The following is a 17,130-nucleotide window of genomic DNA, read 5'->3' on the forward strand; positions in this document are numbered from 1 at the left end:
CCCTCAAGCAGAGTTCAAACCATTTTTTTAAATATCATAAAGATCCATGAGCAAAATTATTATAATGCCTTGCATGCCCAGATAGACTCAGCCCCCCCACCCCGGACTGGACTGTTGATTAATAAATGAATATAGAACAAACACCCTAGAAATAACTGAACAATAATTGTGTAATATATTAGTGTCATTGTCATTCATAGAAATACCTTTTCTGATATTTCAATTTTAGGTTTCTTTTTTCCCCATCTTGGAAGCAGTTTTTTTTTTCTGCCATAAGAAAAGATGTGAATTTGTCCCTTCGCAGCAGCAGTTCTCCTAATGGAGTGGTGCCCAGAACAAACAAATCCTGTCATGTGAGGAATGGGTGTAATGCAATCATGAAACTGACTCCGTTCTGTAGCACTCCTCCCAATGATCCAGCAGCTGGAGACTTGGAATGGAAAGAGTTCTTGCACATGTTTGTCTCACAAGCTTGATTTTTCTGTGCTCAGATTCCTCATTAAATGTGGAAACGTGTCGCCTTGTCGCCTCCGAGCTGCAGCGCAGTGTGAAGACAGCCACTCAACTCTACAGGATGGTGAGTCCTGAAAGCTTCTGTCTGTCTCTGACTGGACACGCCAAGGTCTCCGGAGGCTGAAGGTTCAACTTGAGTTGGAAGTCATTTGCTGTGTGGTGTAGTGACAACATACCTATATTTGTGACACAATTGCTCCGTTCCATTGTGTTTGATGGGAAGCTGTGACCTACCTGTCCTTCTGTCTGTCAGGTGAGTGCCTCAGAGATGGAGTCCAGCCAGGAACAACAGGAGATGGCCCAGGTCCTTATGGAGGCCTTTGGCTCAGTGCGTGCTGACCTGGACTCTCTGTCACCATCTTTGCCAAGCGAGGCACCTGGTGGAGCCCTGTGCTTGATGGCCAGTAGAGCTGGGGGGGCTGGTGAAGAAAGGACCCTGGCCCTTCTGGAGCAGTACTCTGAGCTTCTACTCAAGGCTGTAGAGAAGAGGTTGGACAACAGGGTCTAATGAGCATGCTTTTCACCACACCGAGTCCCAGACAAGTAGCGGACCAAACCTGCAGACAAGTAGCGGACCAAACCTGCAGACGCGTGCACACACACTAGAGACACACAGCTCTTCCTACATGCCGAAGGCTGGATTGTAAGCCATGGTGTGAAGACGTGCATTGAGTACATTTGCTATTGTATGTTCAAAAATTAACTTTACAAGTTAGATGAGTACGTTTCTTCAGACCTCCATGCTCCAGGCTTCTACTCAGGCCATATCTAAGTGATGTCAACTGTTCTCTTTTGGCATGGATCATTTCCCTGTCACAGTGGTTTCTGAATTCCTGTGGCCGGGATGTACGATGTGCACAGATCCGCCCTGCCCCCCCCCCCCCCCTGCCCCCGCCTCCCCTTCAGCCTCTCTGAGACACGCAACATGGTCACTGGTGACACGATGTGTGTTGTGGCATCAGTTGGAGAAAATGGTTGAGCTTGGCCACAGGCTGCTCTTGCCCTACAGCGCATCTCTCTGGGATGGATAATCATCAGGGAGTCATCCAGGGCATTGTTGGTGAATAAACCTGCTGCACTTCTGGAGCAGAACTGACTAAGCGCAAGAAAATGGGGAAAACAGTCTGCAGGCCGTTTGAATTCGAAGATTGAAAACAACTCCGACATCCTGTACCACAGCGGGGGACAAAAAGACTGATGGAGCTCCGTGAAAGTTTAACTTCTATAAAATAGTTTGTTGAGAGTCTGCATAGCTCATGTACTTTTGAGCGGTCTTAACCACTGAAAATGTGAATTAGCAGCGTGAGCTGGTTGCTGGGCCTGAGCAAATAGGTGAGATGCATTGGAGGCGAGTACCCAGTGAAACTGGGCTGCAGTGAACTCTAAATTAGTCTTTTTCTTCTGCAGAACTTCAAACCTGGGTCCTCTTCGGTAGAACTTGGTTCAAAGTTCAGTGTTCTATAGTGTTTTAAATGCTTTTTGAGCTTTTTGTTTTTTTTTTTTTTAGTGAATGAGGCAGTGTATTTATTGTGTTGTGGAAAGGCAGTGTCATGAATTGACCATTAACATGGAGATTGAAGTGCATGTCACTCGTGTGTATGATTTATTCTTGTTCTTTAAATTATGATTTATGCCAGAGCTAGGGTCAGTGTCACTGGTAGACCAAATGCTGAAAAGTTCCAGGGTCATTTTAGAAAGCAAATGTGCAGACATTAATCTCTCAAAGGTTTTTGGAGCCTCACAGTTGATAAAAGCTTATTTGCAGGTCACTTTTAATAGAAAAATTAGCCTTTTATTCTTCACACACTTTTATATTCCAAATCGATACAAGTCATTTCTGTACAGTTATGCCTCAAGGAACTAGGTGCCTTAATGACAATATTGCCAGCAGTTTTCATCAATTTATTGTGATTTGACTGAAACGTAATTGAGTCAATGTTAGACGATAAGTTGCACCTTCTTGTAATTCTGAGAAAGAAGGAAAGTCGTACCAGCAGATCAGTGGCTCTCATCTGTACTTCTGTTGTGAAAGAGAAGTGTGATTAAAAGCCACTTTTTTAAAAAATGGCACAACCTTCTGGTGGCACTGACTGAAGCACTGCATTCCTGGATGGGTCAAATTAAAGCAGCAAAAAAGTGCAAATGCCAACTGCCCTTAGTGACATGGAGACCGTGAGAGGTTCATTTGTTTCTTGGCCTGACATCCTTGTGTCTCATGCAAATGTTGCATTTTAAGGACTGTTTGGGTTGGACATCATGCACTCTGGTGTCTCTGAGGAAGCTGATGCATTAATGTTGTTCTCAGTGCTTCTGGCGCTTAATGTGGAATCTGGCCACCCAAGTCGTGGTCAGAAAGGTAGCTGTAGCGCAGTCTTCTTCTTTGTCAATATTGACAAATCAGATGTGCATATTTCTTTAGTACGGTGTTTTTGTCCTGGTTTCTGGCATATCTTTTTATTTTTAAATCTTTGCTATGACAATGTAAAGCAGTTTTATTAATCTAAACTGTAGTGTAGTTGGCTTTGTTGTACCTCTGGGATCCTGCTGACCAAAAAGGTGTTGGTTTACAATCCTCTCAACTCTCTTCCATGTGTCTCCCTAGCTGGCAGGACATTCTAGTCCCACTCCTGCTACTATGGAAGCAGTGGCTTTCTCTTGCCTGTTGTGGCTACTGACCTGCTGCTGAACCAGAGTCCACCCCCTATCTCACCCAGTCAGAGAGGTCAGTCCTGTAGGTCTAACATCTCTTGAGCTTCACAGGCTGCTTTTCCACTAAACTGTCCACATGTGCTGCTTGGTTTTGGCTCTTGACCTTGATACTAGAACTTTTACTGTAAGCTATTTTATACTTGGGCATTTGATTGTTCAGAACAAGGCTTTCTCTCATCGTAACACTATGTGTTCTGTATGAATATTTACTTGAAAGGGATCATGTCCTTGTAAAGGCATTGTAAAGTTAAATGTTTTCACTTTCATTCACTGGTGGTAAAACTGGATCGACATCTCCTCAACTTCTACCTTGTCCAGCCTGAGCCTTGTCAGCAAATTCTGGTACCGTTTACTATGTGTTGCTAATAATGGACTTACATTCTTACATAATTCCTTAGTAATAATTAAGTTCAGTGCGCATGGGCCAGAAATTGTGTACAGCAAATGAAACGAGAGCCCTGTAAGTTATTGGCATTTGTCAAGGTGGTAAATCCTTTGTTGAATATTGGCAGTATCTCTAGAATTCTGTCTCTAGACAAGATGGCAGTATTTCTCCCATTTAAAGGCCTTTTATTAAATGACCATTGCAGACACTGAAGACCAAAAAAAAAAAAAACAGGAGCCATATAAAGACTTTGTATTGCTATACTACAGCGAAATGTTAGCCCATCTGTTGTACTTTAATACTTGTGCATGTATGCATGGTGGCTGGAAAGGCGGTAAAAGACTAGTTTTGCCCCTAGATGAAATTGCATGTTTGTACATTTTTACCTGCTTGTTACATGGGGCTTTTTGCAGTTTTTCCAGTAGTAGCCCTTGGTTTTAATCTCCAATTACAATGGTATTCATCTTATCCATCTGAAATTCATTTTCAGGCTATTTATTTCAGAGCCTGACTTGTGTTTGCACTAATTTCATATCATTCTGAATGCTTTTACTCTCATAGTGTTTGTACTGTACACTCTTGATTCTTTCAAGAAAAGACAAAGGAATAAAACATTTACTACATTTTTTTTTTTTATTGACTTGGTTGTTGACTTTATGCCCTTCAGATGTCTAGTAACAAACTCAGCATTTAGCCTCGGGGGTGGGGGGTTCACTGCAGATCTGTGTTTCTTGAGAGGGAGTCCAGTAGCTGGAAGTAGTTGTATTTAATGTCAAACTCCATGTCATACCAGAAATTCACTGAGGAATGAAACAAAAATGGCTGTATTGTCAGTATGACACTTCAACACTGTTCATTTTTAATTGCATGTTCTTCACCAGCCTATAAAAGTTCTCTTGCAGAACACAAAAAAACCCTGTATTTCTGCAATTATAGGCAGCAAAATGTTCTTAGAACAGAAAATGAAGCTGAGGAGAGAGTAAAGAAGGGGTGCGAGAAGCTCATGAGCAGTCTACATATTTCAGCTTTTATCTTGGTGATTACAGAAACCACCCAGTGAATAAAGGTACATTTATATAACATGTGTTACTTTGACAGTAAACTTGACTAAATGCTGACCAACGCATATAGCTGATCCATCGTTTGCTCCCATGGGGCCAGTTTTGTGAAGTTTGATTTATTCATGGGCCTAGGTATCGTTAAAGACAAAGAATTAAGCTGTATTATTAAGCTTTATTGCCTGCGATGTAGTGGGTGAACTTGCATGTGACTGCTACAAAGTGACTTCTGGTTCCAATTGCGTTTGTAAATTGAGGTACAAGTTTATACTGCACTTATGTCTGTGGTTTCATTAACAGGAAATACTACTTGTAGGGGTAACATTTTGTAAACCTTTTTACGAATTTCATGTTTCTATGAATATTGTGCTGCTGCTTTTGAGTTGTGACAATAATAAGTAAAATTAACATAGGAAGCTGCAAGGAGCCCAGCCCAGTACCTGCAATGCAACCATGAGACTGGCGAACATGGTGAAACCACAGTGAGGGCAAGTAGAGCATCTCCCCAGCCCTGACTGTGCAGAGCATTGGCCTTGCGTGCCGGTACTGTGGGAAGCGCTCCACATCTGGACTCAGGGGGTCCAGTGGGGTCCATGGCACCTTTGAAAAAGAACAAACTCAAAACTCCACAGACTGGACGCTGGAATGGAAAGATTGAGTGGCTTCAATTTAAAATTCTCAGTAGTTATATGCAATGGCTTCAGCAAAACACCTTGCTGGCTCCTGCTTCGTCCACTACTTCAAAAGTACCATCTTTGGTTTGGTGATACTTGGATGGCTGGTAGAGCTCTGGAGGAAGGAGGACATCCACTCATGTCAATGTGGCAGTCTGCAACAGGAGTAACTTTAACTGTCCTTCCCCAGAGAACCTAACCTTCCAAGTTTAATCAACCTGAGCTCCATGTAACAAATGATTAGTGTAAAACTCTAGCTGACAGGTGTTCACAAAAGACCTCTAGCTCTGGCTGAGCATTCTCCACTTAATTTGTACAGAACGTGGCACTGTACGTTCCTCTGTCGTACCGTATGGGATGAAGGGTCGCTCGGAGGGAGGAATGAGGATGAACTGCTTCTCTCCGGAGATCACACAGTACAGGTTCTCATAGTGGTCCTTGTGCACTGAAAGCAAGCACCCAGCACACCACTGCAGTGCTTTCTAAACCATTGAAAAATAAATAAAATGTTTAACTTTCACCCTGCACTGTGCTACTCTATTTTACCATGAGGAACAGTCTCCAACTTACTTGATGTGACTGCTTTTGCTTCTCCCAGCCAGAAATTTACTGCATCAGGTCTCTTTCCTACAAGAAATGGATGCAAATTATGGTTTTGTGTTCCTTACTTGTATTTCTGTTACTGAAACACTTAAAAACTGTTGGTCATCTGGCCTTGATCAAAGATGGTCACCTAAACTCTGGCTTTGCTCTAGAAACCTACAATTGCAGGCATTTGTTTAGCTGACACTTTTCTGCAAAGCAACTTACAATGACTTGCCCATTAATACAGCTGGGTAATTTTACTGGTGCAATTAAGATAAGTACTTTGCTTACAGGCACTACAGCTGCAAGTGGGATGGGAACCTATGACCTTTGGGTCCAAAGGCAGCAGCTTTGACCACTACACTACCAGCTGTCCCACAAGTTCACTTCCCTCTCCCATATCAGTTTTAACCAGTGATGGCTGACAGATTTTGCAAAGTCTTATGCCAAAGAAGATGAGAAAAATCTCATTTTTCCTACATGCTCTCAGGAAGACAAAGCTCTGGAACATCGGGTCACCTTTAGGACCTTCTTACACAAAGCCATACGAGCGCTCCCTCTTAAACACTGTGACCGCTTGTCTTTCAGTTTTATATTCTTGTGTATCTGTAATCAAGTTCTGTAAAGCAAAGAATATATTATAATAATAATCTGCTTATTTATTGTACAGCGTATAGTGTAGACTGATGCAGCCTTTCATGAGGTAGTTGCTCACGAGTGCTGGAAATCCTCTAAGATGTCTCACCCAGGGCTTCGCTCATCCAGGGGATGTGAGTCTCCAAGTCACCTATCAACTCCGGAAGCTCCTCCGTCAGGTTTGAACACTGCTTCTGTACATAGAAAACTCCCTCGCTCTCCACCTTGCCCTCCACCACGTCCAGCAGGGCAGAAAAGGTCATCTGGCGCTCTTCAGGCATGACAAAGCGGTCCCCGTGAACAGCGTCAGCAAAGCCATTGGGGGTCACGGCAACGCTGATGACTTTTGAACCCACTGTGTCCCTGAGGCCAAACGAGCATCAAAGACACACTGGATGGCATTTCGCCTTCATCAAGTCTGTGCCTGCGTGCATGCGTGCGTGCGTACCTGAGATAGGACAAGTTCCACTTGTGGAGGGCAGGCCAGTGACTGATGGCATTGCGGATGACACAGGGCTTGTTGGGCCCAATCCACTCCCGGTAGAACTCCAGAGGAGATGGGGGCTGCATCACATATGGAACTTCTTCACCGAGGTACAGCTCTAGTGGGGTAGAGGGTCAATCTGTCAGCACTGGGGTCCACACAAGTGTCACTGAAATGCCCACAGCAGAGCTACAATCAATGAATGACACTCATCCTGAGACACACACAGCTTATCGTGTCAATTGTTTCCTCTAACAAACCAAATGTACTGAAATACACACCAGCACGTTTTCACACACCTAATAATTTAGCCTTAGCGCAGTGTACCCAACCGCGTAGCAAGAGCATAATAAAACAATAAATGATGATAATACGTGTCATTCTCTATTCTATTGTTGCCACGACTCACCACGAGCTTCTGAAGCGAAGTCTCTCAAACATTTTTGAAGCGAAAACGAACTTGCCATTGTTTTCACTCGGGCTGTTACCACTGGAAAAGCTTCACACATGAAATTGCGACGAAGAGCCCAAGTCACGTGCGCGTGGAGTAAAGGAGGACACGTGGACACAAGACACATATCCGTACCCGAGTCCGCGAGCCCACTGAGCGCGCGCTGAGAAATCAACCTGAAAAGAGCAGCGACCCAGATCACGTTATAAAAAGTCACCGCTCAATAAACGCCCCAAAGTTTCACTTGTCCTCCTCTTGTGGCAGGAGGTCGTCACTGCAGCACCGCGGTGAACGATACCAGAAACGGCCTGATAACGGAAGGGTGGTGCATCTTTCCAGTGTAGGAGCAAACGGCACTTGAGTTTTCAAATTATTTACACATTCAGCTAATCTTGTTTGTTTTAACGCGTTCATGAAAACATGTATGCTTGGAAATCACTTAAAATATTCAACTTCAAGTGCTTTTTAAACAATTGCGGTTTCATTTCGCCGAAATACCCTCGTGTCGAAACATATGGTGCAGCGTTTACACCTCCTTACACATTTTTTTTCCCTTTTTCTTTTTGTCTTTTTGATTTGCGACTGGTGGTGCAAGAGGATGTGGGTTTCATCCCAGCTCAGTGTGGTGTGTGTCTACCCTACGACTGACCAGCGTCTCTCCAGGCTATAATACTCCACCAGCCTCCGGAAAGGCTCCGGATCACCGTGACCCTCATCCTGACAAGTAGTTATTGAAAACAGGTGGATTTGTGAGCAAACATTATAAAGACACATTAAACAGAATTACAATAAGAGCATAACACACACACACACACACACACACACACACACACACACACACACACACACACACATTTTCAGAACCGCTTGTCCCATACGGGGTCACGGGGAACCGGAGCCTAACCCGGCAACACAGGGCGTAAGGCTGGAGGGGGAGGGGACACACCCAGGACGGGACGCCAGTCCGCCGCAAGGCACCCCAAGTGGGATTCGAACCCCAGACCCACTGGAGAGTAGGACTGTGGTCCAACCCACTGCGCCACCGCACCCCCTCAAGAGCATAACAATAACAATCAAATGGATGATAAGAAAAAATCAAATGATGAAATGAGCAAATACATGAATAAGGGACTTGATTTATCCAAAAAGCTTAATAATTTGTGACATTCCTTAGACTTTCTTACTAGAAGAGGCTTTTTAGGAGAGAAGAAAGAAACTGTAAATTAGAGAGGAATAAGACCTGAATTCAATGCTTTACACCTTACGAATGTGAATATACCCAAATAAATAAACGATATGACGAGGAGTGACTGATATGTCCATTACATTCAGTTACATGTTTAGTGATGATTCTCAAGTGTTTCTAATTGCATTATGAATCAAAAATGTATTTGGTATAGACCATATTTTGTGGGGATCAAACTGAGGATTTAATACTGACCCTCTCGTGAGTAATAATGCATTTTCTCATAAGTTCTTAGATTATTTTTACTGTCCATTTATGGCCCATTAAGGAATACACCAGATAATACTCCCTTACAGAAATAATCATTTAAAAACGTAAAATATTACATTTTTAGTTATTGTCACAAGTTTTCCGCAAGTAAATCAAACATTAAAATAAAGTGATTTTTAATGGTTTATGTTCCAATTTTCTATTTTTTTCCTTCAAAAATCCGGGAAATGTATTGTGAAGACGTACTGTGATTGGTGAGTGTGTACATGTGCGGATTCCTTGCGATGGACGTCCCGTTCTGGGTGTAACCAGTGATTCTGGGATAGGCCTTACCAGCACAGGCGGTTACCCATTAGACGTTCTGTGCTGTGCTGTCCAAATGAAGGCGGATGAGTGCGGGAGGGAAGGAGAGGGTGCAGTAAGAGGACACTGGGACACGCTCCGTATATATTATATATATATACACACACACACACACTGTCTGAAACCGCTTGTCCCAAGCAGGGTCGCGACAAGCCAGAACCTAACCCGGAAACAGAGGGCGTGGGGCTGGAGGAGGAGGAGACACACCCGTGATGGGACGCCAGTCTGTCACAAGGTGCCCCAAGTGGGGCTCAAACCCTAGACCCACTGGAGAGCAGGCACAGGCCAAACCTGCTGCGCCCCCCCATCTATATATATAGTATAAAATTATGGATGAGTAATAATATTTTATCTCTAAATGCCAGTAAAACAGAGGTACTTGTGGTGGGTGATGATGCTAAAACTCTCGACATAATCACGCCAATCCTTACAACAACTGGTATTACCTTCAAGCGTATGGATTGTGTCAAGGATTTGGGTGTCCTGCTGAATGGAAAGCTGTCATTTGTATCGCATGTAAATGTGTTGACTAAAGTCGTGCTTCCTTCAGTTAAGAAGCATAGCTAAAATGCGGCAATTCCTTTGTAGATGGGATTCTGAGAAACTGGTTCATGCTTTTGTTTCCAGCAGGCTGGATTACTGTAATACTTTATTGTTGGGTTGTCCATACCAGACTGTATCCAGGCTACAGTTGGTATAAAATGCTGCTGTGAGAATTGTCACTAGAACTAGGAAGTATGACCATATAACACCTGTACTTAAATTGTTGCATTGGCTCCCGGTCTCTTATAGAGTTGATTATAAAATTGTACTTTTGACCTATAAGGCAATACATGGCATTGCTCCGGCTTATCTTTGTGAGATGGTTAATTTTCATATCCCAGGACAATATCTCCGTTCATTAGATGCAGGTAATGCCCCGTCTGTTTCTGTTTTCAAATCCCGACTAAGACTTACATGTTCACTCAGGCATTCCACCTCATAATGTAATTCCACCTGCCTTGGTTGTTTTTTTTATCACTTTTATAAAAATACATATTAAATTTACTTAAGTAACAAATTACCCTGTTCCATCTTCTCGTTGAGCACTACCTTGCTACATAAGACCTGAGGAGGCCGGCCAGTGGTGACAGGCAAATCCCATGCTGACAGAGGATGATGTCCATCTGCCATGACGACCGAGACGTTCCATGCCAAGCTGGGGATCCAAGATGCCATTTACCAACAATATCATTATTATTTGTTCGGCTTACAATTGCTACTTTCTATAATGCTCAGGAGGGCTGGGCAACCACTGGCCCGTGGACTGCGAGAGGTTTTTTTTTTCTCCCTCAACCTTCAGTTGGGAGTTTTTGTTCCTTTCCCCGTGGCCAGTACTTACAAGTCTATAAGTTCTTCACTATGCGTAGCCATTAGTCAACTGCCTTCTTTGTATGTTTTTCTTGCTTTATAGTTGTGCCAAAGCGCTCTGTTGTCACTACGTGAGAAGAGCGCTGTATAAAAATTATAGATATATATCTATAAGGGCGTGCAGCACCGTGGGCTTGGAGGGGACGAAGAAGAACGCAGAGACAGCGTTCATTTCGAACATTTTATTCGAACACCGACGTAAAGGGAAATAACGCTCTTGGTACAATGACCCTGTTTCCTCCAGGACCTACGTGTCTAGCTAGCCAGCCAGCCAGCCCATCCTGCTTCGCCCGCCCCGGTTCTCTCCTCTTTCCTCTCCCGCTGGCAGATGCAATCGCCCCCTTATATTCCCCATACGTCACCAAATGCTAACCAATAAGCACATTTCCCGCTCTGAACAGTAACGTAATGCGGGTCCTTAAGTCCCCCGTCAAAAAGAATAGCATCATCCCTGCTGCTGCCGTCTCCCCGATAAACGTCTCAATGTCCAGTGTTGTCCCTCGGGTGCTTCCGGTCGGGAGTGCAGGTCTCGAACATTCAGGTCTGGGGGGGGAGACACAATCGCAATAGCCCGCCATGGCGGCCATCGTCGTCATTGTGACCGCCCGGCCTCAGTCCACCGCCGCTCTTTTCCTCGCACGTACCCGTCTTCGCAGCGCCCACGTGGCTTTTGCCGACCGCCTTGCGCTCCCTGCAGCTGACCAGCTCTCGCAGGACCGTCGGGTCCACTCTCCGCAGCCGGTTGCGAACACCTTCTTCCTCGCCTGACGACGTCTCGCTGCTCGGTTACCTTTTGGCAGAAGACCCGGGCAGGCCGCCCTGCTCGCCGCACGCGCCTCTACCGCTTCGCCATACGCCGAGTCCCGCCGCGACACCTACCCAGCTGCTCCTTGCGCAGCCCTCCGGCTGCTTTTGTTTCGCGCTGTTTGCTCTTTTCTTTGCGCTTTTAGAAAGCTAGTCGTGGCTTCACGCAGGCTGGGCGCTTTCTCCAAGAAGAAAGCGGCGAAATCTTGCTCCGTGGGCGAATTCGCTCACCTTCGTCACGGAGCCCTGTCTGCCCACAGACGAAGCACGCTGCTCTGCGTCATCCAGCATGTCGTCCGACCTCCTCGGGAAAGCGTCGCTCTCCGCGGGGTGACTTTCCTCAGCACCCGGCGGTTCGCTGTGAAGTGCCGCATTTTCCCTACTAGGCGCAGGGAGACCCCACTCGACCTGCTCGCCCGTCTCCAGCGGCACCTCGCAGCTTTCCCCGCCGTCTTCACCACAGCGTGCCCTTCCCCCGGGTCCCCCTGGACACCCGTGGCGCTCCGCAACAGCTTCCTTGTCGCAAGCTCTTCTTTTGCCGGACGCCGTTCTTTCGTCCCGCTGGCTTCAGTTCTCGCGCCATTTTCCCTTTCCTCCTCTTAAGTGTTCAACTGCTCCCGAATCCAGCCTCTCATGGTCCTGCCCCATCCTACCTCTGACACCAATGTGCGACGCAGCGCCGTGAGTTTGAATGGGGCGAAGAAGGATGCAGAGATAGCGTTCATTTCGAACGTTTTATTCGAACACCCACACACAGGGAAATAACGCTCTCTGTCCAAGGACGCCGTTTCCGCCAGAACCTGCGCGTCTAGCCAGCCTACTTAGCGCCCCCCAGGCCTCTTTTCTCTCCCCCTGGCAGACACAATCGCCCCCTTATATTCCCCGTACGTCACTAACGCTAATCAATTAATAAACACATTTCTCGCTCAAACCAGTAACGGGGGGTTGTTACTAATGTATAAATATAATATAGTGCACTTTCACACATCAGACCCTTCCGAAGTGCCCTTTAGTTTATATGTGTTCTGGTTTATGTCGTTCGGCTCAGACTCCTTGTTCACACGTGCGCCCAATCATCGGCTGAGCGCGCGCTCCTCGCCTACAAAGAGGGCGGACTGCGCTCATGAGGCAGCGCGCACGATGGATGAGGAAGGAGCGCTCGAGACGTACTTTGACCAGTCCATTGTCGCTGTGAGTACAGTACAGTACAGTACTGGTATATATAGCGTGTTCTGTGGCTGTTTTTTTTAAAAAAAAAAAAACCAATATGTCGCGGCACGGTGACACCTGGTGGCCAGATAGTGCTGCTTATAACTGCAGTTGCTATATTTGGCAACCAGACTGCAATAATTGTTAAATGTGTAGCTTTTTTTTTTTTTTTTCCTCCCCAACGATTTCATACTATCATGTTGTGTTATGCAGTTTCCTGAAATGTGTAGGCCTACATTAGTCAGTGTTGAAAGACTTTATTATTACTGGATCACTCTGGGCCTCCCTCCTACAGGTCTCCTCGTACATATTCTTTGTGCAGTATTTATGGGAACATGTGAGAAAATACAGTAATGCCAAGAAGCGATGTGCACACACCAGGACTTGTTAAATCAGTTTATGTCAGCTTGTTGGTACAAAGTGACATGTTGTGGCAACTCGAGCAATTTACTCTCTTCTCTAGGCTCCTTCGTTCCTCCTCAATTCTCTTACCAACTTGGAACAACAAGGCTTGGGTCCAAGAACAGTTCTTTGTACCCCAAACAAATCCAAAGGGAGGTAAAAGTTCAGCCAGAAGCTGACAAGTGTCTGTAGGCTGGATATGGTCTCAGTCAGATACAGTAGTTGTAGTAATGTTTTGTTGATCCTTGTGGGCAGACTCAACTACTTGGCCACAGGAAATCAGTCTCATGTTAGAAATGTGACTTGGTGTCATGTGTTCCAGTTGCAGAGGTGCTTTACATCAAAACTGTCTTTGTCTGGAATAGACAAGTCCCACATGTGTGGTGAATAACTTGCACTGTATGGAAACGGCAGTAAAACTGTGCCCTAAACTAAGCTGCACTGTGGAGTTGCAAACCTGCAACCTGTCTTTCCTCATGACCTGAACTGGCACTCTGAACAAGACACTAGACAGTTTGAGGTTTACACCGGCTTTCTGTAACTTGTTATAACCTGTCTTTAAAGTTCCTGAGGAGGTCATACATGAGGCGATGCCTAGCAACACCTGTCAGTTCAGGGACAGATATCATTTTAGACCTTTTATGCAGGTGTATTGGGTCAAAATGTTCTGCTTTCTCTTTTTGTCCTTTATTCATGATTATGCAAGCTTTGTAATGTTCATAAATGTTCAGTTATTGTGGCTGATTCACTAATTAAAAAGCTTGTTCATTTCCATACAACTGACCTCTGTCATTGGCTCATACTGGTTTCCATTAGCACTTTATAATTGTTCTGTAATATGTTGTATAAATAAGGGGTGCAGTGAGTTTGACCGGGTCCTGCTCTCTGGTGGGTCTGGGGTTTGAGTCCCGCTTGGGGTGCCTTGCGACGGACTAGCGTCCTGTCCTGGGTGTGTCCCCTCTAGCCTTTCACCCTGTATTGCTGGGTTAGGCTCTGGCTCCCTGTGATCCTGTATGGGACAAGCGGTTTCAGGTGACGTGTATGTTGTCACAGCACTATTCTAGTTTATACTAGTATCTTTTTGTTTATGCCATGTAAACTATGCAAGATGTGTAGTGTGGCTCTCGCAAGCATGTATGCTGTATCTGGCCACCCAGGTGCTGAAATTGTTTGGTCCTTTTCCTCCAGGGTTCTGCTGATTATATGGGTTTTGAGGGAGCTCTTGGCCTACAGGCTGCCACCCACCTCCCAAACGCCTCCTTCCTGTCCACAGTGAGCAGCCATGGCAGGGACCCATCTGATGAGCTGGACCTCAGCTTTTTGCCTGATGACCTCGGTGCTCAAGATGGGCCACCCCCAGGCATCAATGAGTCACAGGACAGTGGAATTAATGTAGACTGTCTACCAGGAGTGGAGGACAGTAGTGATGCTGACAAAGCCCCTACAGGAGCTTCCCCATTTTGCCCCCGTCCCATGACACCCATGACCCCCATAACCCCCATGACCCCTGTATCAGAAAGTTCAGGAATTGTTCCCCAATTGCAGTGAGTGGCACTTTCTTTAAATACTTCCTATATTTGCACAAAGCTTTGTTCACCTGTGTACTGGTTTCTTCTCGTTTCCTGGCTTACAGAATCTAATGTTTTACAATTTAGCTGCTGGACTGTCTGTCTATTCATAGGTGTGCCCTTTCTCATTTGGCTGTGTGCAGGAACATTGTTTCCACAGTGAATCTGGCTTGTCCTCTGGACCTGAAATCCATAGCACTACATGCTCGCAATGCTGAGTATAACCCGAAGGTAAATGAGTGTATGCTCGTGTGAAAGAGGTTCAAACTGTGGCATCTGGGCTTTCAAAATATGTGCAGACTGCTGTGTGTGGGGGGGGGGGGGTTGTTTTTCCTCTACCCCTTTTGAGAACTCATATAAAAGATCAGTGATTTATTTTATACCCACTTAATCAGAATTTGTTCAATAAAATTTTGAATAGCATTTCATTTTGACTGTACAATTAAGTTTCTGTTCATTCTGATGCGAGGGGGTGGTAAATGGTGCCATTCGCCTATAAACAGCTGTGGGCTTCAATCAGGTTTGACTAAATTTCTGGCTTGTTTTGAAGATGAACGTGAAGCTTTTGTCACTCTAGAGGCTGAACTTCCGTTACTTTGTAAGCTCGGCCTGGTCCAGGTGGTGCTATGGCGAGTGCCATTCCTCTTTCTGTGTAGCGCTTTGCTGCTGTCATCATGAGAATCCGAGAGCCCAGGACCACTGCATTAATCTTCAGCTCAGGAAAGATGGTTTGCACTGGTGCCAAGAGGTGAGAGGACCACTTGTGTTTTTCTGCTATGCTTTAAATGGTCAGCCAGCTTTCAGACATTGACCAGATATCAGTTTTTTTTTTTTCCATGGGGAAAAAAAACATGTAACTGATGCTGAAAATTAGCTGAAGCTGTTTCCAGCGTGCCTGTGTTTGTGCTGACAAGTGAGGAGCAATCTCGTCTGGCTGCTCGCAAGTATGCCCGGGTGGTGCAGAAGCTGGGCTTTCCTGCAAAGTTCCTGGACTTCAAGATTCAGAACATGGTTGGGAGTTGTGACGTTTGCTTCCCGATTCGCCTGGAGGGTTTAGTCCTCACCCACCAGCAGTTCAGCAGGTATAATGGAACCACACTGCTCATTCACTCTGGAAAAACTGCTTTTCAGGGTGGTCGAGGGCCTTTCCCAGAAGCCTGGAGTGCTAGCTGGGGTCCACAGAAAATGGGAGACCAGTTCATTGCAGGGTAGCCAGTCATACATTACAGGCAATTCTGTAATCAGTCCACCTGAAACATGTATTTGGACTGTGGGAGGAAATCAGTTCTGGGAAAAATGCATATGAGCAGAGGAATAATATGCAAACACCAGAATGAATGAGAGTTGTGCAATTGGCTGTGGGTTTAAATAAGAACGATGGGCAGACCAAGCAGCTGATGGCTCCATAGAGCTTTAGTGCACATGTGGAATTTTTTTTTTTTTTTTTGTGCCAGCTCTAGTTGCAAGTGAAGTTTATTTTAATGCAACAGACAAGTTTGTTGTTCAAGTTCCTAAGTCAGGACCCTACTGTTGTGATACTGTTACAATAAAAGGAACACTTCAATTAGGCAATGAATATCAGTGCAAGTGTTATGTCATGAATGGTGTTACTTGGAATAGTCTTACACTAGAAGCTCTTCCTATGAGTAACCTACTATCAGCATGGCATTGTGACCTCTCCAGATGTTTCTTTGCATTAAATGTTAATATTCTATGATCTTAAGCAGAAGTAGTAGCTGCTTTGCTGTTGTTTGCAAGGCTGTAGTAACATGAAACTATACTGGCAGGTAGAATGCCTTATGCAGTAATTATACCCTTACTTGGCAGTGTCTCTTGACACTTATCCTTTGGATATGTTGTCTTTTCAGCTACGAGCCAGAGCTCTTTCCTGGCCTCATCTACCGCATGGTGAAGCCACGCATTGTTCTTCTCATCTTTGTGTCCGGAAAGGTGGTGTTGACAGGTATGCTGGTAAAAAAGTGCTTTAGTGTGTGTGTCCCACGAAAAACACACTGTCTGTCGTAGACAAGCTTATGAGACTTCACTATGCCATGCCTCCAGAGCTGAGCCTTATGGCTTCTGAAACAATAACTTGTACAGTATTTATGTTGTACTGACATTCATTTCTAGTGTTCGTGTTTAAAACATGGTGAAAAGTGCCCCCACCCCACAAGGCTCCTGTCCAGTGACACACGGTGTCGGACTGTTTCCTCACAGGTGCCAAAGAGCGCTCTGAGATATACGAAGCTTTTGAGAACATCTACCCGATTCTGAAAGGATTTCGGAAGGAGTGACTTGTCGCCTGTCTCGCGCAGGGAACATGTGACACTGACTGTATAAACGCTGTGGTGAAAACTATGCATGATCAGACACGGGGGGTTCATATAAAACATGAACAATAAACGTTTTAACCTGCTTCAGCT

The 17,130-nt window shown here is 45.2% G+C and overlaps 3 protein-coding genes across 12 annotated transcripts in view; 2 read left to right on the forward strand and 1 right to left on the reverse strand.

The window, feature by feature from the left end:
- Positions 1-1,034, forward strand: part of mapkbp1 (mitogen-activated protein kinase binding protein 1) — a 53,384-nt gene extending 52,350 nt beyond the window's left edge. For all 5 annotated transcript variants that reach the window (XM_018764163.2, XM_018764168.2, XM_018764165.2 and 2 more), the window contains 2 exons: positions 492-577; positions 767-1,034. In XM_018764163.2, coding sequence (XP_018619679.1) covers positions 492-577; positions 767-1,021 — 341 coding nt within the window. In that variant the 3' untranslated portion in view covers positions 1,022-1,034. The remainder of the gene's footprint in view (positions 1-491; positions 578-766) is intronic.
- Positions 925-7,678, reverse strand: jmjd7 (jumonji domain containing 7). Of its 5 annotated transcripts, none has more exons than XM_018764169.2 (8): positions 7,454-7,678; positions 7,009-7,162; positions 6,670-6,923; positions 5,910-5,966; positions 5,689-5,784; positions 5,378-5,454; positions 5,106-5,265; positions 4,113-4,357 (listed from the first exon to the last, which is right to left on the reverse strand). In XM_018764169.2, the coding sequence occupies exons 1-8, from the start codon at positions 7,620-7,622 to the stop codon at positions 4,137-4,139; spliced, it is 1,188 nt and encodes a 395-aa protein (XP_018619685.1). In that variant the 5' UTR covers positions 7,623-7,678; the 3' UTR covers positions 4,113-4,136. The 5 variants fall into 5 exon arrangements, with proteins under 5 accessions (XP_018619689.1, XP_018619685.1, XP_018619687.1 ...); XM_018764170.1 differs by having other exon boundaries at positions 4,236-4,407; XM_018764173.2 differs by lacking the exons at positions 4,113-4,357; positions 5,378-5,454 and adding an exon at positions 925-989.
- Positions 7,679-11,924: 4,246 nt separating this feature from the next.
- On the forward strand, positions 11,925-17,123 carry tbpl2 (TATA box binding protein like 2). 2 transcript variants are annotated; one of them, XM_018764137.2, is made up of 8 exons: positions 11,925-12,209; positions 12,577-12,719; positions 14,328-14,683; positions 14,851-14,938; positions 15,364-15,455; positions 15,622-15,789; positions 16,576-16,670; positions 16,925-17,123. In XM_018764137.2, the coding sequence occupies exons 2-8, from the start codon at positions 12,669-12,671 to the stop codon at positions 16,999-17,001; spliced, it is 927 nt and encodes a 308-aa protein (XP_018619653.1). In that variant the 5' UTR covers positions 11,925-12,209; positions 12,577-12,668; the 3' UTR covers positions 17,002-17,123. The 2 variants fall into 2 exon arrangements, with proteins under 2 accessions (XP_018619653.1, XP_029114464.1); XM_029258631.1 differs by lacking the exon at positions 11,925-12,209 and having other exon boundaries at positions 12,571-12,719; positions 15,285-15,455; positions 15,653-15,789.
- Positions 17,124-17,130: the final 7 nt, after the last annotated feature.

This window comes from Scleropages formosus, chromosome 15 (genome assembly GCF_900964775.1).
Source record: "Scleropages formosus chromosome 15, fSclFor1.1, whole genome shotgun sequence".
Lineage (NCBI taxonomy): Eukaryota > Metazoa > Chordata > Actinopteri > Osteoglossiformes > Osteoglossidae > Scleropages > Scleropages formosus.

Bases quoted from the DNA above. Each gene is read 5' to 3' on its own strand.
- jmjd7 (XM_018764169.2), bottom strand. From the start codon at position 7,622: ATGTGTCTTGTGTCCACGTGTCCTCCTTTACTCCACGCGCACGTGACT. The intron at 7,163-7,453 runs GTGAGTCGTGGC...CTACCCCACTAG, and splicing joins CTTCGCTTCAGAAGCTCGTG to AGCTGTACCTCGGTGAAGAA. The intron at 5,967-6,669 runs GTGAGACATCTT...CATTTCTTGTAG, and splicing joins CTGGATGAGCGAAGCCCTGG to GAAAGAGACCTGATGCAGTA.
- tbpl2 (XM_029258631.1), top strand. From the start codon at position 12,669: ATGGATGAGGAAGGAGCGCTCGAGACGTACTTTGACCAGTCCATTGTC. The intron at 14,684-14,850 runs GTGAGTGGCACT...GGCTGTGTGCAG, and splicing joins GGAATTGTTCCCCAATTGCA to GAACATTGTTTCCACAGTGA. The intron at 14,939-15,284 runs GTAAATGAGTGT...TTGTCACTCTAG, and splicing joins ATGCTGAGTATAACCCGAAG to AGGCTGAACTTCCGTTACTT.